This window comes from Leucopleurus acutus (genome assembly GCF_964270905.1).
Source record: "Leucopleurus acutus genome assembly, chromosome: 17".
NCBI classification, from domain to species: domain Eukaryota; kingdom Metazoa; phylum Chordata; class Mammalia; order Artiodactyla; family Delphinidae; genus Leucopleurus; species Leucopleurus acutus.
In genome coordinates, this window is record NC_139159.1 from 82,573,482 (window position 1) to 82,598,595 (window position 25,114).

At 52.1% G+C, this 25,114-nt stretch overlaps 1 protein-coding gene across 1 annotated transcript in view; it reads right to left on the reverse strand.

Annotated features, from left to right (window-relative positions):
* The window catches only part of TSNARE1 (t-SNARE domain containing 1), a gene marked incomplete at its 3' end in the record, with an annotated part of 116,347 nt that overhangs the window by 86,858 nt on the left and 4,375 nt on the right, over nucleotides 1-25,114 (reverse strand). The window contains exon 2 of the mRNA XM_082858400.1: nucleotides 384-509. Within this exon, the coding sequence (XP_082714526.1) occupies nucleotides 384-471 (88 nt within the window). The 5' untranslated portion in view covers nucleotides 472-509. The remainder of the gene's footprint in view (nucleotides 1-383; nucleotides 510-25,114) is intronic.

Here is a 25,114-nt window from a genome sequence, read left to right on the forward strand (position 1 = left end):
GGCTCGGCACCCGGAAACCTAGAAGCGGATCCCGCCCGGTGTAGCTCAGGACAGTGTCCATCACCCCGCGGGCCTCGCTTCCCGCACTGCGCACTGCACGCTAACACCTGCTCCACAGTCACCCACTCAGCCATCTGCCAAGCACCCGCAGGCCACCGCAGAATGACCGCAGACACCCAAGTCCACCCCACAGCAGAGCAGCCTCTCCTACTCTGCTCTCTCCTGGTGCCGACTCAGCCCAACGCCAACGGCGCCATCCCAGCCCAGGGCCAGGGTCACCCCTGGTCCCGGGTCACAGGCAGCGCCGGCCAGGACAGAACCCATCTACAGCCACCAACACAGCACAGTGGAGACCCGCCCACACTGCCCACTGCTGTCCTTACCTAGGGGCTGATAGCCTTGTGTGGAGGGCCCCCCAAAAGGGCCGTGGCTCCCCAGGCCGCCGCTGCCAGCGATGGATCCGTAGGACATCTTCTCACAGAAGGCAGGGCCGCCGCCTTCCTGCAGAGCTGGAAGAAACCAAACCCGGGCAGGGAGGGAGGAAAGAGGGCTTAGCGCTGGGATTCAGGATGCACTCTGGCCCCACCCACCCTGCCTAGGAGTCTGACTCTGCTGCACCCTCACCTTGCAAGTCAACAAATAATGTGTAAATGTTGGAAAAAATCAAGCAGTAGCGACACGAGTGTGTTATTCAGAGGAAAGCATCAAAGATCTGCTAGAAAAATCCAAAGCAGCTGACTCGGGACAGGAAGGAGGGCGGCTAGGGGTGACTTTTCTCTGAATTAACCATGTAACGCTCCTTTACTCCATAAACTTCATGGATGGATAACATAAAAATATTAAAGCTTAATTTGCAAAATTCCAGTAAGATCATCCTCCAGAAAGATCAGTGTGGAAACAAGAGCTGCGGCTGCAGGGGTGTCTGCCTTGAGCAGACAAGATCCAGGTGGGGGCCCAGCATCTCCTCAGATCTCTGGAAGGCCGCCCCATCATTGTCCTGTGCGGCCATGCAGACCCCAGGCAGGCACAGGGACCCAAGAGGACTCGGCCCAGTTCCACAGGTGCACCCGTGCACCTACTGTGCACCAGGCAACGTGTCCAACGTGGTCAAGGGGGCCTGGCCCTGGGGACCTGAGCATCGAGTGGGCGACAAGGGATCCAACAGCAGCTTTCAGAGACCCTGGGGGCACAGCAGAGCCACAGACCGGCGGGTCCCCAGGGCAGCAGCTCAAGCGGGATCTGAGCCGGGAGCAGAGAGCAGGTGGCCAAGCCGCAGAGCCACGGTTTGAAGGGAGAGGCAGGGCAGCCCTGGGAAGACAGGAGGGACAGCAAGTGTAAGGCGGTCCCACTGCCACCTGGAGGACTGGCGGAGGCTGCGGGGCGGCACTAGGGACCCTCCAACCCAAAGGCCCACCGTGCGCCCAGCCACAGACGGGCAACTGGAAGGGACTGCGGGGCCCAGCCAACAGCACCTGTTGCTTGAGAGGCAAAAACAATCCAAGGGACTGCCACCGATGTCCAGGCAGGTGAGGGGTCGTGGCAGTCCTGGTCTGAGAAGGGCAAGTCCCCAGCCTGCCATCTCATCTAACCTGCAGTCTCACACGGCCTCTGCCTTTGCTCAGGAACTGGGAGATGGAGGCCATCCCACCGCCGGGCCACAAAGACTCAGTCCAGCCCGAGGACACTGGTCTGGGAACACGAAACGCCACCGGGCAGGACTCTGGGCCTCAAGGCCCTGGGGACCCGGAGCCCAGCGGGCCCGTCCCCAGTGGCTCGCAGCCACCCACCCCCACCCCCAGGCTCCCCACGTGCCAGACTGCACCCTCAGCTTCCTCCCCGCCGCTCCCGCCCATCCACCCGCAGCCAGTTCACGCCCCGACTTCTGCACCAAGGTGTCCCCCAGCAAGGGCAGGCAGCAGGCAGAAAGGACCCAAACAAAGAAGAGGGAGGGAGCCGCTGGCAACCCAGAGGGCGGGCGGAAGCTGCAGCAGGGCCAGGCCAGAGGGCCGGGCGGATGCTGCTGGGCTGTGGTGTCCCAGGGCAGCCCCAGGCTGCCTCCAAACTGCTGGGCAGAGGCCAAGGGAGCAATGCCCGCTCCCCGGGAGGCCTCCTACCAAGCAGCTTCCATGACCGCCCACCAGGGCTGCCAGCCTCCTCCAGCCTCGTGCCCCTGGCTCATGTTGGCGCCAGGCTGTGCCCTGGACGTCAGCCCCCTGCCCCCCAGCAGCCTGAAGGGAGCCGTCTGTCCTCAGACTGCCCAGATCCTGTCCCCCAGGCACCAGAGGAAGTGCGGGTGCCAGGGGACGCCCCCAGCAATGCAGCCCTGCCTGCAGGACAAAGCCCCCAGGCCCGGGGGAGGAGTGGCCCGCCAGCAGGATGCCAGGGGACACGGGGCTAGAGGGGGCACCCGGACACGGCTCAGGCTGGGGGCCAACAAGCCGAGCTCCAGGGCCAGCGCTGAGGCTGTGGTAGGGCCGTCTCTGCCCCGGATGGGCTCCCACGCAGGGCGTGACCTCTGCCTGCAGCTCTCTCCTGCCGGCCTGGGTCTCTCAGAGGCCGGGGCCCCCCAAGACCAGGGTCGACCTTCCCAGCAGCAGACAAGGAACGGTACTGTCTAGACGGGGGTGCCACAGAATGGGCCCTGCCCCCCTCACTAAGCTGAAGGGACCGCCCTCCCCAAGGATGGAGAGCCGGTCCTCCCAAGCTGGGGCCTGCACAAGTCACTTCACCCCCCTGGTCCTGCTTTCTCATCTGTAATAGGGGGCAGCACGCCCGCCCTTAGCACATCAGGGTGAGGCGTCAATCAGTGACCTTCAGGAGCTCACCTGTGAGCCTGTGCCCCGTGGTGACATGGGGCCACATGCAGCACCGGACAGCAGCGGCGCTGAGTGAGGGCCAGGCCTGGGGGCTGGAGAAGCGAGAGCAGCACGGCTGTCCCTCCTTCCTCCTGCCCTCAGCCTCCCGAAGGCCTGAGCCCACCAGGAACCGCAAGATGCGCCCAAAACCCAGAGCAGGAGGAGGGCACGGGGACCCCGCAGCCCCCCTGGAGGTACGAGCTGACCTCTGCCCGATGGCTGTGCCTCGCCCTGCACCTCGCTCCTGCTGGAGCCTCTGTGAGGCCCTCCCGGCCGAGGTGATGGGCCTGACAGCAGCAGCAGGTGTCCTCCCCGCTGGAGGGTCCACTCCCGGGCCCACCCCACACCCACCTGCAGGGGAGCTGCTGGGGCAGACCTGCCCCGATTCTGCTCTGCGCTCTGCTCCACCCTGGGCCCAGCGGCATGGCTCCGGGTCCTGACCTGCGTTGCTTAGAGACCGCAGAGCTGCCCCGGCTAGGGCGAGGGCGAGGTAGGAGGCAACACTGATGCCCAGTCCCGCCCACGCCACTCCAGGCGGAGGCGGAGCAGCCCAGGCTGCTGCCCACTGACAGCCAGGAGGACATGGTGAGTCGGCCCGCACACGGCAGCCCTCAAGCTAGACCCACACTTCCCCCCACTGACCACCCCCCATGGGCCCACCGAAGGGGCTTCCGATGGGGGGCATTGGGGAAGCCAAAGCAGCTCGGAGACCCCGGGAGGAAGGCAAGGACATCACCCAACACCAGGCCCCGCATCTGGAGTGTCCTGCAGAGAAGACATCTGGGATCTGTCTGGGGTCATGGGGGCCTTGGAGGATGACAGGCATCTACCGTGGGCCCAGGGGAGGGGGTGGAGGTCCCTGTGCCAGGCATCCCCTGATCTAGCTCAAACCCCCAATTTTTTGTTTAACATCTTTATTGGAGTATAATTGCTTTACAATGGTGTGTTAGTTTCTGCTGTATAACAAAGTGAATCAGCTACACGTATACATGCATCCCCGTATCTCCTCCCTCTTGCATTTCCCCCCACCCTCCCTATCCCACCCCTCTAGGCGTTCACAAAGCACCGAGCTGATCTCCCTGTGCTATGCGGCTGCTTCTCACTAGCTATCTATTTTACATTTGGTAGTGTGTATATGTCCATGCCACTCTCTCACTTCATCCCGGCTTACCCTTCCACCTCCCCGTGTCCTCAAGTTCATTCTCTATGTCTCCGTCTTTATTCCTGTCCTGCCCCTAGGTTCTTCAGAACCATTTTTGTTTTTTAGATTCCATATATATGTGTTAGCATACAGTATTTGTTTTTCTCTTTCTGACTTACTTCACTCTGTATGACAGTCTTTAGGTCCATCCACCTCACTACAAATAACTCATTTTCATTTCTTTTTATGGCTGAGTAATATTCCATTGTATACATGTGCCACATCTTCTTTATCCATTCATCTGTTGATGGACACCTAGGTTGCTTCCATGTCCTGGCTGTTGTAAACAGTGCTGCAATGAACATTGTGGTACATGACTCTTTTTGAATTACAATTTTCTCAGGGTATATGCCCAGTAGTGGGTTTGCTGGGTCATATGGTAATTCTATTTTTAGTTTTTTAGGAACCTCCATACTGTTCTCCATAGTGGCTGTACCAATTTACATTCCTCCCTTTTCTCCACACCCTCTTCAGCATTTACTGTTTGTAGATTTTTTGATGATGGCCATTCTGACTGGTGTGAGGTGACACCTCACTGTAGTTTTGATTTGCATTTCTCTAATGGTTAGTGATGTTGAGCATCCTTTCATGTGTTTGTTGGCAGTCTGTGTATCTTCTTTGGAGAAATGTCTGTTTAGGTCTTCTGCCCATTTTCGGATTGGGCTGTTTGTTTTTTTGATATTGAGCTGCATGAGCTGCTCGTATATTTTGGAGATTAATCCTTTGTCAGTTGCTTTGTTTGCAAATATTTCTCCCATTCTGAAGGTTGTCTTTTCATCTTGTTAATGGTTTCCTTTGTTGTGCAAAAGCTTTTAAGTTTCATTAGGTCCCATTTGTTTATTTTTGTTTTTATTTCCATTTCTCTAGGAGGTGGGTCAAAAAGGATCTTGCTGTGATTTATGTCAGAGTGTTCTGCCTATGTTTTCCTCTAAGAGTTTGATAGTTTCTGGCCTTACATTTAGGTCTTTAATCCACTTTGAGCTTATTTTTGTGTACAGTGTTAGGTAGTGTTCTAATTTCATTCTTTTACATGTAGCTGTCTAGTTTTCCCAGCACCACTTATTGAAGAGGCTGTCTTTTCTCCATTGTATATTCTTGCCTCCTTTATCAAAGATCAGGTGACCATATGTGTTTGGGTTTATCTCTGGGCTTTCTATCCTGTTCCATTTATCTCTATTTCTGTTTTTATGCCAGTACCATACTATCTTGATTACTTTTGTAGCTTTGTAGTATAGTCTGAAGTCCGGGAGCCTGATTCCTCCAGCTCCATCTTTCTTTCTCAAGATTGCTTTGGCTATTCGGGGTCTTTTGTGTTTCCATACAAATTGTGAACTTTTTTGTTCTAGTTCTTTGGAAAATGCCACTGGTAGTTTGACAGGGATTGCACTGAATCTGTAGATTGCTTTGAGTAGTATAGTCATTGTCACAATGTTGATTCTTCCAATCTAAGAACATGGTATATCTCTCCATCTGTTTGTATCATCTTTTATTTCTTTCATCAGTGTCTTATAGTTTTCTGCATACAGGTCTTTTGTCTCCTTAGCAAAGTTTATTCCTAGGTATTTTATTCTTTTTGTTGCAATGGTAAATTGGAGTGTTTCCTTAATTTCTCTTTCAGATTTTTCATCATTAGTGTGTAGGAATGCAAGAGATTTCTGTGCATTAATTTGTATCCAGCTACTTTACCAAATTCATTGATTAGCTCTAGTAGTTTTCTGGTGGCATCTTTAGGATTCTCTACGTATAGTATCGTGTCATCTCAAACAATGACAGTTTTACTTCCTTTCTGATTTGGATTCCTTTTCTTTCTTTTTCTTCTCTGACTGCTGTGGCTATAACTTCCAAAACTATGTTGAATGATAGCATTGAGAGTGGGCAACCTTGTCTTGTTCCTGATCTTAGCGGAAATGGTTTCAGTTTTTCACCATTGAGAATGATGCTGGCTGCGGGTCAAACCCCAATTTTTAAGAAGAGAAACTGAACTCAGGGAGGGAAACCGACTCACCCAAGTCACAGAGACAGACGGGGTCTAGGACAAGCCCCCCAACACCCCACCCCATGGCTGCAGTGCTCCCACCCGCCCTCCGCAGTACTCTCTGCCCTGGGTACTGCGGTCCCACTGTGGTCCCACAGCTGGGGAGGAAGAAAAGAGCAACTCCCGCACCTGCCTGGTACCCCGCCAGCACCCTCCCTGCCCACTGGAGCTGGCAGGCGGCGTATGAATGCAGTCTGCACTGCACACAGACGGTGCAGAGAGAGATGTGAGTGGGTACACGGAGCTGCACAAGGACCAGTCGTTCACACAGCTGTGAGTGTGATGTTCATCTTCTTCCCAGCCTTGTCCCCTAAGACGGGGTAACGCCCCAGAGCAACGGACACGCCCAGCAAGCAGATTTTGGTTACAAAGTACCATTCTTCACAAAAAGGAATTAAGACTGCTTGGAGAAATGGTTGATTCCAGGACTGGGCAGAGAAAGTAGAAGATAAGCCTAGAATATTCTGTTACACAAGAGTACGGAAGTGCTCGAAGCAAGGTGGGGCTGTCCCCAAAGGACACAGGAACCAGCCTGAAAGGCTTCCACTGGCTAAATCTGGGACAACCTGAGCATGAAAATAGACAATAGCAGAACTTCCCTGGTGGCGCAGTCATTAAGAATCCGCCTGCCAATGCAGGGGACACGGGTTCGAGCCCTGGTCCGGGAAGATCTCACATGCCGTGGAGCAACTCAGCCCGTGCGCCACCACTACTGAGCCTGTGCTCTAGAGCCCACAAGCCACAGCTACTGAAGCCCGCGGGCCTAGAGCCAGTGCTCACAACAAGAGAAGCTACCACAATGAGGAGCCTGCGCACCGCAACGAAGAGTAGCCCCTGCTCGCCACAGCTAAAAGAATGCCCACACACAGCAATGAAAACCCAATGCAGCCAATAAATAAATAAATTAATTAATTAAAAAAAAAAAAGAATCCGCCTGCCAATGCAGCAGATATGGGTTCGAGCCCTGGTCTGGGAAGATCCCACATGCCGTGGAGCAACTAAGCCCGTGTGCCACAACTACTGAGCCTGTGCTCTAGAGCCTGCAAGCCACAACTACTGAGCCCATGTGCCACAGCTACTGAAGCCCATGTGCCTAGAGCCCATGCTCCGCAACAAGAGAAGCCACCGCAATGAGAAGCCCATGCACCGCAACAAAGAGTAGCCCCTCCTCGCTGCAACTAGAGAAAAGCCCGCACGCAGCAACGAAGACCCGATGCAGCCAAAAAATAATTAATTTTTAAAAAATAGACAATGGTAATAAAAGATAACTTGTATTTATTATAGCCTTATAATAAAGAAGTAAAACAGAAATCCATGAGTCCACATGGTTATAAACAAATAAACAAGTGAAAAAAGGAAAAAGCTCTTTCTTAGAGCATATACTGACAACTGGGGAAGGAATGATGGAATTAGCAACATTGTGACCATAACTGATTCAGGCAAGAATGTCCAGTGGACCTTAGAGCTGGTGGGTGAAAGTCCCATGAGTAACAGGATATTCACATAGTCTCAAAGTATCTTCCCCAAGAAACTTACTAATTAAAAATGGAAAAAGAATAACCTTGTAGAGGAGAAACCTGGCAGACTAGTCACCTTAACCCAAGGACCTACATCACACCATCGGGGACACATGAGACGTCATGTGCCTCCTGCTGCCACACGCGCTGAGGAGGACACGGCAGCGCCTTCCAGGTCCGCCTGCCAAGAACAAACAATTGTGGAGACATCAGACACACCCAGCTGAGCGAAAGCCTGCAAAACAACTGACCTGCAGTCTTCACCAATGTCGGTTTCGGGAAACAAAGACAGAGGAACTAACCGTCCAGGTTCAAGGAGGCTAAAGGGACGTCACTCCCCAAAACCAACACACAATCCTGGATTTCATTTTGCTAAGACGAGTTACTGGGATCCCTCACAAGGTCTGTCCCGTGAACACCAGTAAGACCCTTAGGCTAGAGTACTGGCTGGTTAATGTCCTGATTTTGATAACCGCCCTGCAGTTACGTAAGAGATCATGTATTTGGGGATCGAGGAGCATCACATCTGCAGCTCACCGAGCAGTTCAGAAGAACACACGACGTTCACACGAACATGAAGAGGGAAGGAGATGAAGCAAATACGGGGAAACGGTAACACATGGGGAATCTGGTGGAAAGGTAGGCTTTCTGTTAATCTGGTAACTTTTCTTTAAAACTAGAATTACTATGCCCAAGAGTTTTAAGTTCAAAATAAAATGAAAATTCTACTAGAGTTTTTTTTTTAATAAATTTAAGAAAGATGCAAGATCTGTGTACTGAAAACTAAAATAAAAAAAAATTATTAAAAGTAAAGGAAACATAAAACAAATGAGGGGCCATGCCGTGTTCGTGGTCTGGGCACCAAGACTGCACAGCTACAGAACCAGCTGTAACACACTTCACTGGCAGTAACTTGCACACATGTCCGACATAGCTTCTAAAACCAAGAGGTTCCTCCCACTTCAAAAATAATTAGACAAGTCTTGGAGAAAAAGGAAAAAATACCCACTAAAATGAAGAAATTTCTTTAAAAAAAAGTGAAAACACTACATGTGAAAACCAACAAAACACACTTAAAGCAGTGATCAGACGAAAAGTCATAACCCTTAACATTTCATGAAAAAAAAAAGGAAACAAATGGACTTCATTCTTAGCTCAAAAGGTTGGAAAAGAGCAAAAAAAAAGTCAAAAGTAACCACAAGGAAGGAAACAATACATATAAAAGTTAATAATATTAATGAGGCATAAAACAGAAAAACAATAGACCTAATTATAAATCAAAATCCTGTTTTCTAAAAAGTACTAACAAAAAAGACAACTAATAGCTAACTTAGTCAGGAAAAGAGGGAAGAAGCCACAAATACACAATATAAGAAATGAAAAAGGAGGCAAATCACTGAAACAAAAATGTTAAGGAATCATTAAGGCTCTACTTTCAAATCTCTATACGAATAAATCGTAAAACATGGACAAGATGGATAATATCTTAGGAAAACGAAGTTCACCAAAAAAAAAAAAAAGCTACCCACTGGAGACAGAGAGCTCTAACAGAAAAATTTGGATAAACGAAATAGAAAGTTATCATAAAAACCACCCAACAGAAAATACCAGGACCAGATGGTTTTGTGGGGGGTTGGGGGGAGGGGGGATGATTCCACCACATTTCCAAAGCCACATATTTCCCGAGCTCCATAAATTATTCCAGTGTGTTGACGATGCAGGAGAACCTCCTGATTCTTTTATGAAACATGTACAACATTGATACGGAAACCTGATGAACGCAGTCCAAAAAATGGGAAAGTTACGAACCAGTACTGGCTATGAATATTGATGCCAAAACACTAAATAAGATACTAAGAAACAAAATTCAAACCTGATTTGTTTATTTTTCTAGGAATGTGGGGCACGTTCGACATTAGGAACCCATTAACGTGACACCACGTTAACAGACCGAAGGGAAAGGCTTATGAGTTTCTCCACAGGTGCCAAAAACAGACGCATCAACAAAACTCCTGATGAAAACAATCAAAAATCTTTCTTAAAAGAGTAAACACCCTTTAATCCTAAAACAAGCATCTGTTTAAAGGGAAAGCACTGGAAGCAATTCCCAGAGATGCAGGAGAGGGCAGAGGTTCCCTGCGTGCGCAGCACCACCCAGCACTGCTCCGGAGGCGTCGGCAACACAGGTCAACAGGCGAGACCAACGGGACGTGGGAAACAGAAGTGGGACCAGTGCCAACGGCATGACAGTGACTGGGAAACCCTGAGACAAGGTTCAAATTCCAAGAAGTAAAGACTTGGGCAAAGCAGCAGAACATAAAACTCACATACAGAAAGCAACCGTCTTCACATACACACACCCAGTTAGAGGACAGAATCGTAAGGAAAACCCGTCACCAGAGTAACACATCAAGGAATGAAGCTAACGTGAAATGGGAAATACCTCTGAGTGGAAGCTTTAAAACACTCCAGAAGATGGAAGGCCAAGAGGATCGCATGGAAAGCCATCCTTGTCCTTGAACAGGATGACCCTATTCACAAAAACATCCCTTCTTCCACCCCAATAAAAATACCAACCAGCATCTTTATAGAGCCAGACAGGCCGAGGGAGTTCATGTAAGAAAACGCTACACAAACAAGCAGGTAAAAAGCACTGCTTCCCCCAGACTTAAAAATCCCAGAGAAAGAACTGCTGATGCTGCTGCGACACAGATGAATCCTGGAAACACTGCACTGAGGAGCCGGACACGGAGGTCACACGCGCACGATCCCACGTCTGTGAAATGCCCAGGACAGGCAGGTCCACAGAAACAGGACACAGGCAGGTGGTTGCTAGAGGCTTGGGTGGGGTGGGGGGAGCAGGGGAGTGACTGCTAATGGGTGTGGGGCTTCATCTGGGGTGATGAGACGTCCTGGGCTCTGATGGCGGTGACGGATGTACAACTCTACGTAGATACTGAAAACCACTGGACCGTACGTGTCAGGAGGGTGAACTGTAGGGTACGTGAGTTATGTCTCAACAAAGCTATCATAACAAATGCTAGAAAGTCTCTATAATTAAAACCAGGCAGGAAAACACAAACAAACCAATGGAATAGGAAAGGGAGTCTAAAATTAGAGCCGCATACGTATGGATGTTTAGGATAAAATAAATGCAGCACCTCAAATCAAAGGAGAACTTTTTAATAAATGGCGCTGGGACATCTGGCGATCTACGAGGGAAAAAAAGTGGTTCATGCCTAACACAATAAAAAGAACATATGCTAAAGGGATCACGGCTATCCAAGCAAAGGATAAAACAAAGTATCTGAGAAAAGAAGAGCTCCTCTTCAACCTGTACGCAGGGCAAGTTTCCTAAGTAGGACTCAGAATCAGATGCTGTGAACGAAGAGACTGGCACACGTGACCACTGCCTCGTGGACGCTCCCCTCACCCGGCCTCCTCCTCCACGACTGCCCGACCACAGCACCGGCCCCCCAAGAGGTGCAGGGGTAAGGGAGCTGTGTGTGCAAAAGGCCCAGAACCAATGCTCCCGTCCGTCCCTGCTGTTTCCTGCCCCAGCACCCGGGGGTCAAAGGGACACATGCTCACCAAAGCCACGCGGCCTCTTCCGGGTCCTAGCCAAGCCCTGCACCTGCTTCTGGATCCTTCCTCTGCTCCTCCAGGCCACCTCCCCATCCCGACTGCAGCAATGCCCCAGCACTCCCCTGCCTCGCCAGTCTGTTGAGACCCCAAGCTCTCTGGGACGCCTCTCCGTGTGTCTCCCCCCAGAAAAAAGGTGGGGGTAGGGCAGGCCCCCAGGACTGGGCAGGGGGCACACGGACCAGGCTGGGAGCTGAGCACAACTCCCTGGGGAAGAAAACCATCTGGTCTTTGAAGGAGCAGTAGGGCGCAGACCCAGGGCCACGGGAGCTGGCTCAGGCCAGGCACAGGCACCTTCAAAGGACAGCTGGGCGGTCTTAAAGGCCCTGCGAGCCAATGCCTGTCCCGGCGGAGTTCACACACACGGGAGAGGGGACAAACACCCCACCCACGAGGGAGGCTGTGACAGCATGATCCTGCCCCAACGCCTCACCCCCAGCTTGCCTGAGAAACCAGGACACAGGCACTGAAGACAAGTCAGCCCGGCCATCCCCAGGAAGGAGGCCCAGGGCGGCCTCAGGCCTCCTGCCTGCACCATCCGTCGGCCACAACCCCCAGGACCTGTCCCAGGCCACTGCAGGAGCCGGGGTTGTGAGAGGTGGGGAGCCCCGAGAGTGGGGGACCCCAAGACCACCACACCGCAGAGGAGCACTGACCCCGGCTCAGAGGAGATGACCCCCCGACCATGCCAGGATGTGCCCGGACCCAGGCTCCTGACCACAGGCTGGGCAAGGGGAGGCTAGGCAGAGCCGAGGACAGGCCTGGCAGAGAACCACGCCAGGGACCCACCAGCTACCTGCTGGGCCGGGGCTCCAGAGCCCAAGAACCTGGCCTGAGCCCGTGGCTGTCGGAGCCCAGCAGGGACCGAGACCCCTCCTGGCAAGGACAGAGACGCAAGAATGTGAGACAGAGGGAGGCCTCGACATAGATGAGAAAGGAGGGAGGAACACAACCCCACCGGATGAAAAAGCAAAAAGGAAGAGCCCCCTTGGCCTCCTCTGAATGTGCAAAGGAGCGGGTCTTCTCGAGATGTTAGTTACAAAATTCAGGGAAATTAAACCTAAAGTTCATTCGCTGGGGACTGTGGCTTCCAAGCACATCACTTCAGAAGTGGGAAATCCATGAATTTCAGGCCCCTGGAGGGTTCTCGCAAATGAAAACCATTTGAAATGGGGGAGAGACACTGAGATTCAGACAGAACCAGTGGGGCAGGGAGAGGCCAGGCAGCGGAGGGAGGGACCCAGCCCCACCTCAGTGCCCTGCCCTCAGTGGGGGGGGGGGGGGGAACCCTGTGAAGAAAGTCCCCACGGCTCGCCCCCCCACATCAGACTCTTCAGCAGGACAGAACGTGCGGGGGCCCAGCGCCTGGCAGAGCCACACACCCAGTCCCCTGACCCCAGGGAGGCGCCGGGCTCAGTGAGAAGACGAGACCCAACATCACAGCACAGCAGGAGTGGTCCCCCACCCGAGAGCGCACCCCCAAGCAGCCGGGGTCCACTGCGGAGGGATCGGGGCTCGTGGCCCTGGGGGTGCAGAGGCAAACCGATCTGCAGAAGGCACCACGCCCTGCACCCCAAGAGCTCTGCTCCAGGAGCCAGACAGGAAGCACTCGGAAGCCAGAAACACTACAAAATAAAAGCTAGAACAACCAAAATAGCAGCAATGAACAATTAAATGCATCCCGTTAGGTGTCTAAACAGGGTGTGATGAAGCGACTTTAAATAGTGCTAAAAGTATATATTCAGTCGTGGGCGGAAAATGCTCACACATGACGCCAAGGTGAAAAATGATGCTACAAACACAAGACACACAGTTACCCTGAGGAGTGCATGTCCTGGCCACGGGGACGGAGGAACCGCCACTCAGGAGAACTGCTCAGCAGATTCTTATAAAGACACATCTACCTCCGCCAGGGTCACCCCACTCCTGGGCACCTGGTCATCATCACCCACCCTGAAAGTAGCCCAGACGCACACCAACAGGAGAGGGGACACGCCGGGACCCTCCATCTGCTCAGGCTGCTAACGTGAGCTACACACGCAGGGCTCGCAGAATCCTCGTGTCGAGCACGAGAAGCCAGAACAGAGGCCCCCCATTGCCCCCGCCCCCGGTGGTCACGTTCATGCGACAGTGGGAAGAGGCACGAGGAACCTCCAGGGATCACATCCCAGACCCACGGCACACGTGCACGGACCAAAGACTGGAAGGAAACGCATCACCAGGGCCTTGAAAACACGGTGAGGTGGGGAGGCAGCCACCACAGAGGAACATGTGGTGCCAGACCCCGTCCACGTGAGACGTCAGAACACACAAATCCACAGAGACAGGACGTGGCCCGGGCTGCCAGGGGGAATCAGAAGTGGGAATGGGGAGTGACCGCCATGGGTACGGGGTTCCTGTGCAGGTGTGGAAAAGTTCTGGAATCAGACCTTGGTAATGGTTGCACAACATCGCAAATGGGTTAAAAATCACTAAACTGTACCCTGTAACGGGTGAGCTGTACGGTGTGTGAATCACATCCCATGGCGATTACCAAGCTGCTCAGAGCGCGGTGGCTGGTGGCGGGTCACCGGGGGCTGTGGGCAGATACACTGCACTCGGGACCCAGGGCGTGCTCGGGGGGTGAGCCAGGCGCCCCCGAAGCTCTTGGCCAGGCATACACATCACTTTTACAATCAGGAAAAATACATGTGGTCACTTAACCCAGCAAGCAAACATGCTAGCACTGATGGGCTGGACGCACAGGCCAGCGGTGGCACTCCACCAGGCCAGGACTGCATTTTGGCCATGGTCCCCGGGGTGGACCAGTGCACAGCAGGTCCTCAGGTAGTTTGCTGACTGATGGACCCACAGCACGCCAACAACCCACACGGGCCACCTGGTGCCCTGGGAGCTGCCCGGGGAAACCACCTGAGACAGCCCACACCTGCAGAGCACACGGCCGGGAGTGACTGACGCATCCACGTCCTGCCCGGCCAGCCTCAGCAAGTGGACACACCCCATTTGGTTTAGGATCATTCTGTTAACTTATGCAGCTTGGTGAAGGCTGAAGACCCAACCAGTCCACTGAGGAGACTTCATCCCCGGCCAGAGCCTAGCCCAGGAGGGACGCAGCCTGACCCCTAATTCGGTCGCAGTTGGGTCGGGCCAGGGCACATGGTGACCCCTGACCCTGGCCACACACCAGCCCGCACCCTGGGATACCCTGGCCCCTCACCTCCCAGCTAAGAGACCATGGATGAGAATGCAGCCTCCTGCCTCCCTGCACCAGCAACAGGGAGACAGCTGCCACAGACCTACTTCTCCAGTGGCTGGGGAGTCAATGAGTTAAGACACGTAAGCGCTTCAAAAGCACCAGGCGTGTTCGGCGCTCCATCCGTGTGCTAGCCATGCGCCACCACCCCAACAGGGGACCCTGAGGCACAGAGCCTGGCTCGGGCCGCCTCTCCCCACGCACGCACCTGGGCCAGACCCCAAGGGCCCCTCGCACGGGTGCCTGTGTGCGCAAAGGCAGAGGAGGGGCCCGGGGCTGCAGTGGCATGCGGTGGAGTGTTGCTATAGCAACTTGGACTCCTCTTCAAACAGAGCGCCAGCCAGGCGCCCCAGGCACCCCGAGAATGATGCCCAGAATGGCCACGGAGAAGCAGGATTGCTGACAGCACCAAAGGGCGGTTGGGATGCCAGCCACTCATGCCCTTCTCCCATCCCACCTGCCACACCACCCCTCCCCCACCCCCACGCCCCTCCCCATAAAGGCCACGGGAGGCCCGGCTAAGGGCCTAGCTCTGCCCACCGCCCTGCTGCCTGCCCGTCAGCCAAGGAGCAAGAAGACTGTGCCTGAGTCACGAGGGCGGGGCCCACAGCACAGCCGCACACGGCCAGGACCCACGCTCTCCTTCAGACCCCAAGACTCCCCGGGCCGTGGGGTGGAGAAGGATCACGGCCTGAAGCCGGAGCTGGAGGCCCCGTCCTCCCGGGCGCGGCCCACGCAGGCGGGAAGCCAGCCCACTTCAGCAGGCAGCCCGGCTCTCCAGGGACAGGCTACCCAGCGGGCCCTGGACTCACAGCCCGTGGTCACCACTTAACTGTGGGGAAGGAACCTTCGCTGTCACACTCCATGGACAGGAAACTGAGGCTCAGAGAGGTGAGGAACTTGCCCAGGAAGCCCAGCTGATCCGAGGCCAAGGTGGGAACCAGACCCAGGTCTGTCTCTGGGCAAAGCCAGTGCTGTCCCCACCCCACATGACCACGGCCCCGCCAGAGCGGCGGCAGCAGCAGGCCGCAGCTCAGGCCACACCGGGCTCACAGTCCAGCTCTCCCAACAGGGGCCAGCGAGGCAAGCGTGGCCACGGTCATCCGACGAGACAGCAGAAGCCCCAGGACTCTCCCCCGGCCCTTCGTGGGGAGCCACAGGGCGGAGGGGCTGCCACACACCTGCCACGTCCTAAGAACAGGCTGGCTGAGGGTGCTGCTGAGCCCAGCGGTCGCGGGGAAAGGGGGTGGGCACAAACCTGAAACCTCAATCCTAAGGGCACAGGCTTCATGACCCCCACACCCAGAGCTCCTTCTCCCTGCCTCGCCCCCCCTCACCCTCACCCAGGCAGACAGGCGCATACTGACTACCGCTACGGAGGGCAGCCAGTGCCGAACGCTGGGGGCCCCGTGGGGAAGCCCCGTGCAGAGGGAGCGGGGAGACAGGGGGCCCAGTGCGCTGAGATCTGGGCCTTCTTCTGAGCCACCGTCACCACCTGAGTGTCCAGGGTGCAGCTGCATCCCAGTCTCACCACCACATCACACCACCCCGCCAGGAGCAGCCTGACCGGACAGTGTCACCACACCACCCTGGCCACCGGAAAACCTCCATTGCCATCCCCACCCCTCGGTACCACCCCCCCCAGTGGCAGCATCGCCAGGCCAACCCTCAGCAGCAGCCCTGCCCTCCTATGAGCCACCGGCCCCACTGCCACCCCCCAGGTCATCGCCACCTCCTCCCTCGCAGAGGACAGCATGACGTGAGGCCAAGGAGGCAGGGGCTGCTGGACAGCTTGTTGTCTGCCGCTTTAATGAGGAGGGCAAGACCCCTCCTGCAGGAGACGGGGTGGCGGCAGGAAGACGCGGGGTCCCCCTTTCTACAGATGGCAGAGGTAAGCCACAAGTGTCACTGCTCAGAGTGACAGGCAGGAGGCGTGGGCTGGACCCCCAAAGCCCACGCTCTTTGCCCCGGACCTGAAAGTGCAGACCCAGCTGGAGGGGCCCCTGGGAAAGGAGAGCTTGCCCTCAGCCCCAAACCCACAGTAACACCCTGCAGCCCCTGCCCTGACTGCCCACCAACCCGCTGGTATTGATGCCAGGGCAGGCCAGTGGCTCAGACCCGAGGGCAGCCCTGGGCCTCCAGCCCTGCCCCAAGGCCTGCAGGGAGGAGGTGTCCGTTGGCAGGATGGGCTGCAGGGATGGAGGCCCCGCCCTAGGAGCTGTCCGTGGTGCTGAGAACAATGGACCCAGACACAGCCGGCTGGCCGTCAGTTAACGGCACTGAGTTTAACTTCTCTAGTCAAAGAAAAAAAGATTCTCAGATTGGATCACAAAGCAAATCCAACCTCATGCTTATGGAACAGACAGACACCCACGAAGGAACGCAGGTGAGGGGCAGAAGGATGGAGAAGGCGCGCCAGGCAAACCAAGAGGGAGGGCAGCGCACCATGATCCCGAAGTCAGGCCGCGTGGAGACGAAACAAAGGACGCAATTCCGAATAAAAACGATAGTTGTACCACAGCCGCCAGCAGTCACAGGAGACACAGGAGGAAGGGGCAGAAACAGACCTACGGCAGGACTGCAATTCCCTTCTCTCAGTCCACGACAGAGCAGGCAGACAAAACTATGACCTATGTGACCCACAACACGATCAGGTGGTGAAACTGACTGACACACACGTCAACTGCTGTTCATCCAAAAGAGAGAACAGATCTCCTTTTCAAGTGCCTGTGGAACAATGGTGAAAACTGACTCCGTGTTAGAACCACAAGAAAAACCACATAAAACCCAAAAAGTTCGAAAGAGAATAGTCAACATTCTCTGATCAACATGCAATTAAGGGCTTCCCTGGTGGCGCAGTGGTTGAGAGTCTGCCTGCCGATGCAGGGGACGCGGGTTCGTGCCCCGGTCCGGGAGGATCCCATGTGCCGCAGAGCAGCTGGGCCCGTGAGCCATGGCCGCTGAGCCTGCGCGTCCGGAGCCTGTGCTCCGCAACGGGAGAGGCCACAACAGTGAGAGGCCCGCGTATCGCAAAAGAAAAAAAAATGCAATTAAAACCAGAATAACAACAAAACCAAGAAATCAAAAGATGCTTTTAAGACTTGCTCCTCAACAGCTCTTGGACCAAAAAAGAGACTACAAACCAAAATTATAGCACTTCCAGACAGCACTGATAAGGAAAACACATACTATCAGAACTGAAGGAACGGCCTTTAAACATTAAACGCTTTTTTGAAAAGAACAGAAGAAACAAGTTAATCAAGCATCTAAACATCTAGGGAAAAGGATGATAAGATAAACTGAGACAAAGCAAATGGAATTCTTAACTATAAGCAAAAAGGGATGCATTAAGAAGCAGGAAAGAAAAGGACAATGAATTTTTTAAAATACCCAAAAGGTGGCTCTTTGAAGAAAAAGAAAAACCATAAAATGGAAACAACTAGCCAATCCAACCAAGAAAAAACAGGAACAAATAAGATGGAAATAATCACAGAAACCAAGAAAACTAAGAGAAGAGTGAAGGATAATTACACTCAAGTCTACGTGAATAAACCTGACAACCTGGACGAAACTGATAATTTTCTAGGAAAATATAATTTCTAAAACTGACCCCCAAAAACGAAAGAAAAAATTTACAGGATTTTCTTGCTCAAAACAAAAACAAAACTAACAGAAGAGCACCGGGTCTCAATAGTTTCACAAAGTCTACCAACACTTTAAAGACCAGGTATTTCAACGCTATTAAACTACTCTAGAAATGCATCAGAAAGAAAACGTTTATTTTTATGAAGCAGATGCGACCCTGATATCAAAACCTAGAAGAAAGTGCACACCAAAAACGAAATGACAGACCAAGCCTACTTATGAAGAGCACTACAGATGCTAAATTAAACAGCACAAAGTACCCAGCAGCACCTTAAAGGAATCCCACATCAGACCAAGTGAAGGGCTTTCTAGGAACTCAAGAATGTCTCGCTGTTAGCAACTCCCATTAGTGTGATTCATCAGATTACTATATCTAAGGAGAAAAGTCATATGATCATCCCATAGATGATTTTTTTTTAAAGAAACTGACAAAATTCGACAATAATTCTTGATTTTTATAAATGAGACCCTCAGTAAAATGGGCAGGACAGGCTCTTCCTTGACACGTGGAAGGCATGTATCTCATTCCAAATCCACATCTGCCCCACGGGGAAACACCAGGGGCGCTCAAGAGAGGTGGCCTCCACCAGCTCCTCGGAGACACTGAAGGATGAGTCCACGCAGTTACATAACAGAAGGAACCTGGGATATAAAAACTGGAAAGGGGAAGGTTAAATACCACTATTTGCCGCTGCTACGATTGGACACCTGGAGAACTCAAGGTAATTAACTATTGGGTTGGCCAAAACGTTTGTTCGGGTTTTCGTAACATCTTACAGAAAATCCCGAATGAACATTTTGGCCAACCCAATTAAAAACACAGAATTCAGCAAGGTAGCATGGGGCAAACTCATATGAAGAAATCAAGAGTATTCATACATGTGTATACAAACACAGGATAATACAGAAGAAAAGACTCCTAACCATCACATTTAAAAGGATAAAATTCCTGCAAATAAACTTGAAAACATTACAGAAAAAGAGACCTAAGCAATTGGGAAAGTACAGCACATTCTTTTTTTTTTTTTTTAATAATTTTTTTTACTTATTTACGTATTTATTTTTGGCTGCATTGGGTCTTCGTTGCTGTGAGCAGGCTTTCTCTAGTTGCGGTGAGCGGGGGCTACTCTTCACTGCGGTGTGCAGGCTTCTCACTGCGGTGGGTTCTCTTGTTGCAGAGCACGGGCTCTAGGCACATGGGCTTCAGTAGTTGTGGCACGTGGGCTCAGCAGTTGTGGCTCACGGGCTCTAGAGTGCAGACTCAGTAATTGTGGCACACGGGCTTAGTTGCTCCACGGCATGTGGGATCTTCCCCGACCAGCGCTCAAACCCATGTCCCCTTCATTGGCAGGCAGATTCTTAACCACTGAGCCACCAGGGAAGCCCTACAGCACATTCTTAAGAAGGAAGATTCACTGTCATAAAGATGTCGCTCTCCCTAAGTTAGTTTGTACATGTAACATAATTGCAACCCAAAACCAACCAGGTTTTAGGGATGCGAGTGTGTGTATGTATGTGTTTGGTGGTGGGGACTGAGTAAAGAATAGACAAGCTAATTCAAAGTTCATATGTAAAGATAATCTAGAATAGGCAAAAAAATTATGACAAAAGAGCAATGAGTTCTTTGATATACCGAAACACAGTATAAGGCCTTAAAAATTAAAATAGATGGGCTTCCCTGGTGGCGCAGTGGTTGAGAGTCCGCCTGCCGATGTAGAGGACACAGGTTCGTGCCCCGGTCCGGGAAGATCCCACATGCCACGGAGCTGCCGGGCCCGTGAGCCATGGCCGCTAAGCCTGCGCGTCCGGAGCCTGTGCTCCGCAACAGGAGAGGCCACAACAGTGAGAGGCCCGCGTACCGCAAAAAAAAAAAAAAATTAAAATAGAGGTTACAACTGTACACATGGACAGTGGAACAGCTTACAGGCGAACAAACGTAATCAATCTTGAGAAAGAACAATAAAGTTGGACGCATCACCCATCCTGATTTCAACATATACTACAAAGTGACAGTCACTGAAACAGTATGCTACTGGCATAAGACGAGCACACAGACCAATGGCACAGAATAGAGAGCCCAGAAAGAAATCGACACAGTCACTGGATCTGCCAAGGGTGCCAAGAACACAGAGCGGGGAGAGGACAGTCTCCGCGACAAATGATGCCAGGAAACTGAAGCTGAACCTGCAAGAGAATGAACTTGGACCCTATGTTACACCACGCACACAAGTCAACTCAAAATCAATTAAGGACTTAAAACACGAGACCCAAACTGTAAAACTCCTAGAGGAAAGCACAGGGGAGAGGCTCACAGCACTGGGCTTGGCAGTGACTCCATGGATATGATGCCAAAAGCACAAAGTAACAGAAACAAGAAACAGCTAAGTGGGACTACATCAAACTACAAAGCTGCTGCAAAGCAAAGGAAGTAATCATGGAGCGAAAAGGCACCTACGGAGCGGAAGACCTTCCTCGCCTCACAATGGGGCTGCACCCTGATAAACCCACGGTAAACTGAAGGTAAGTCGAAAATGCATTTAAAACACTGAACCTACCGAAGGTCACAGCTTAGCCTGGCCTTCCTGAAACGTGCTCAGAACACGCACATTAGCCTACAAGTGGGCAAAACCATCTAGCACAAAGCCTATTTTACACTAAAGTGTGGACTATCTCATGTGATTGATTGAACACTGTACTGAAATTGAATACAGAATAGCTGTCTGGGCACCGGCTGTTCACCCTCGTGACCTCGGGGCTGATGGGGAGCTGTGGTTGCCACTGCCCAGCATCACAAGAGTATCCACCCCACATCTCTGGTCCAGGAAAAGATCAAAATTCAAAATTCGAATCATGGTTTCTACTGAATGTGTATCACTTTCGCACCATGAAACGTCAAAAAAACTGTAAAATCGTTAAGATGAACCATGCTAAGTATACGACTGTGTGCATCTTATAAGGGGTTAATCTCCAAATCATATAAGGAACTCCTACAATTCCATAGTTTAAGAAAACTAATAAATTACCCAATTATAAAACGGGCTAAGGACTTGAATAGACATGTTTCCAAGAAAGACATACCAATGGCCAAGAGGCACATGAAAAGATGTTCAACGTAAGTAATCATCAGAGAGATGCAAATCGAAACTACAATGAGATGTCACCTCACACGTGTCAGAATGGCTATTATCAAAAAAAGAAGAAAAGAGAGAGAGAGAGAATAAGCGCTGGCAAGGATGTGGAGAAACTGGAACCCTGCACACTGACCGTGGGAACACGAAACGGCACAGCCGCTATGGAAAACAGTATGAAGCTTCCTCAAAAATTAAAAATAGAACTACCATGTGATCCAGCAATACCGCTTCTGAGCATTTATTCCAAAGAATTAAAATCAGGACCTCCAAGATACTCTGCGCCCCATGTTCACTGCAGTGTTATTCACAACAGCCAAGATATGGAAACAACCGAAGCATCTGTCTGCAGGTGCATGGGTAAAGGAGATGTAACATATCCATATAATGGATATCATTCAGCCTTTAAAAAGGAAATTCTGCAGTGCGTGACAACACGGATGGACCTTGAGGACATTATGCAAAGTGAAATAAGCCAGTCACAGAAGTACAGACACTGCACGACTCCGCCTATATGAGGGATCTATAACATAGTCCAGTTCAAAGAACTACCGAGTGGAACGGTGGCTGCCAGGTGCTGGGGCAGGGGACGTGCAGAGCCGCTAATTAGCACGCAGAAGCAACATGATGTGGCTCCAGAGCGCGTGTGGGCAACGCTGCACCTGGTCGACAGCATGCGGTACTTGTACTGTGCATGCAGTCCTGTACTGTGCACTTCAATCTGCGAAGGGGGTAGGTCTCACGTGAAGGGCTGTTATCAGGATAAATACATTATTTTAAAATTTAAATACAAATGGCAGTTTAGGGCATGACTAAGCTAGAACCTAAAGCCGGTGGGGGAAGAAATGGATTCTTTAATAACTCGGACAGGACTACTAGTAGACCATCTGGGAAAAAATTAAGGTCAGACTCGTACCTCACACCACACACCAGGATAAAAGACAAATGAATAAAAACTTTAAAAGGAAATCAACGAAAATGAGAAGAAAACACAGGACTTCTTTTTAAACTTGAAGAAAAGAAGCATTCGTTAACTACGACTCAAAATCCAAACACCACATGTGAAAGTTGACGGATCTGACTACACGAAAGGACAACAAAAGGCAGCAGCAAATGCCCTGCATTCATCTGACATTCAAAGAACTCATCTCCATAATCTACAGGGAAAAATCAACAACGCAGTTTTTAAAACATGGACCATGTCAAGGAACAGAAAGCTCACAACTAAAACACAAATGGCTCTTCGATACATAAAAAGATACCATCATCCATCAGAAAGGAAATGCAGATGTGTCCCCGCTCTGAAGCCTGATCATACCCAGCATGCAAGCAGCTGGGGGACGGGCGCCGACAGCTTTCCATGGGTATGTGGACCAGTGCCTCCCCTTTGGAGGGGGGCTGGCAGGGTGTGTCCTCATGAGGAAAGTCTGAGTCTTCTGACCCAGCACCTGCACTCAGAGCATACATCCTACATACATGCATCAAATGACATACGAAGAGGTCATTCATTCTGTAATAGGCAAACACTGAAAATAACCTAAATTTCTATCAACAAAAGACTACATTAAATCGATTCTGACATACCCATACTCGAAATATTCTGCAGTTGTCAACGAGAAAAAGAGAAGCTCTCTGTACTAATATAGGAAGACCTCCAGGACGTTTTGGTTAGTGGGGGAAAAAATTAAAACCAAGGTGGAGAAGAAATTTATAACATGACTTGTGACAGAAAAAGGAAAAACATCAAAGTGTAGATTTGTATTTGGTAGATAATCGCATTCTTACGTATCTGGAAGGATAGATAAGAGACCAAGAGCAGGGTCACATGTGGAGACAAGGACCGGGCCGGCTGGGATGGGGAGACTTTCAACTTTCTACTGTACGCTTCCTCATATGTTTCTACTTTTGAACCATATACACTATTCAAAAAGTGCAAGAGCACTGAACAGTTAAACCGTGCTCCGTTCACACCATGGAACAGGACTTGGTGATCAAAACAAACAAACTACAGGTACATGTGCCAACCCTGAGAAACCTCCGGGGAATCACACCAGATGAAAAGAGCCAGTCCCCAAGGGCTACACACTGTATGATTCTATTTGTATAACATTCTTGAAATGACATAAGAAAAAAGGAGGACAGACTGGGGCTTCCCAGGAGTTCAGGAGGGTGAAGGTAGCAGGGAGGTGGGTGTGGCTACAAAAGTACAACCACGTGACAGCAACAGCCTGTATTTTGACTGCACCCATTGTTGGTATCCTGGGTGTGACATGGTGCTACAGCTCTGTGAGATGCTACCTTTAGGGAAACTGGGTAAAGGTACACAGGAAGGCTCAGAATCAGTTCTTACAGTTGTACATGTGAACACACAATGTCTCAAAATATAAAGTTTAATAATTAAAAAAACAAAAACAAAAGACACTGGGCTGTCGATCTCCATGCCCGAGGTCACCAAGTGGCCAGAGCAGAGGACATATCCAGCCTGATTTGCTTCCCAAGTGCCTGCCTCCTGGGACATGGGGACCACAAAGGAGGTGACCCCACAGGGCTCAACCTCTCTCTGAGCACAGGGCAATCCTTCAAGGAAAAGGGGAAGACCAGCGAGGAAGGGTGTCCTTCCCAAGGCACAAAGCTGACTCTGTGGTTTTAAGCTGCTGGCACCTGGGGGATACTTGTTACCGCAGCAAGACCTACCCTACACCATTAAGACTTCTGTCCATCCAATCACATCCGTGCCTGCACCTGCTGCCTGACTTCACTCCTGCCCACCTGGCCCTCCTGGCTCATAAGACAGAACCCCGCCTGCTGCCTGTGGGGCCCCCCTCCACGGGCCTCCAGCCCCTCCTGCAGGTGGGCAGCAGCACATGCTGCCAGACGGAAGAGGCAGGGCAAGGCTGCACCCCACAGCAGCAGGTGGCTCTGGCCCCTGCCTCCCCAGGTGTAGAATGAGGGCTGAACCAGCTTTAGAGCTTTTCCCAGCTACAGAATCCTTCCTTAAAACACAATCATCCTCAGAAGGTCCAGGTGAAATGGATGAGATCAGAGCTGCTCTGGCTAAAGGAAGAGGATGCTGCCAGCTGGGGTGACTAGAGCCCCTCCAGTTCCGGGGACCCCCTGAAGCCACTGGTCCAGCAGCTCTCTACAACCCTGGGTCGGTAACGCTGTGGGGCAGAGTGGGAAAGCCCAGGTTCTAGGGCTGGACACGCCAGGTCCTACGCCCAGCCTGCTCTGCACTTCGTGGCCTTGGGAAAGCAGGCATCACCTCGTGAGGTCTAAGAGGAAATGACTGCCCCGCTTCCCTGCTCTGACCAGTGGCACCAAAACCACCACATCCTCCACTCGGAGCTGCGGCCCCGCTCCTCAGGGTCCCTACAGCATGTTCCACGTGCCACCTACCTGCAGGGCCCTGGAAGACTCATCCCCACACAGCTCCGCCCCCTGCAAGCTATAACCCACCCTCTGCAAGCTGCCGTCTCCCTTCTGCTCCGAGGAGCCAGGACACACATGTGAAGCACCTGCTCACGGCTGGCCCACCTTAGATGCAGGTGGCCCCTGGCACGGCAGATGCCCAGAAACCAGCTGAAAGAGCTGAGAAATACCCCTTTCCAATAGCTAGCTTGTGCTTACATGAGCATTTATCGAGCACCTACTGTGTGCTCTTCCTGTGCTGGGGCCACAGAGACAGACAGGGTCCTGGCCCTGGAGAGTGCATGGGGAGCCCGACACCAAATGACCACAAGGAAGCGAGGAAGCAGCCACGCAAGGCTTTCCATCAGTCTGCAGCCCCTCCCCTGCCCCGGGCCAGGCCCCCGAGGACGGGCCAGGCTTCCACACGGCA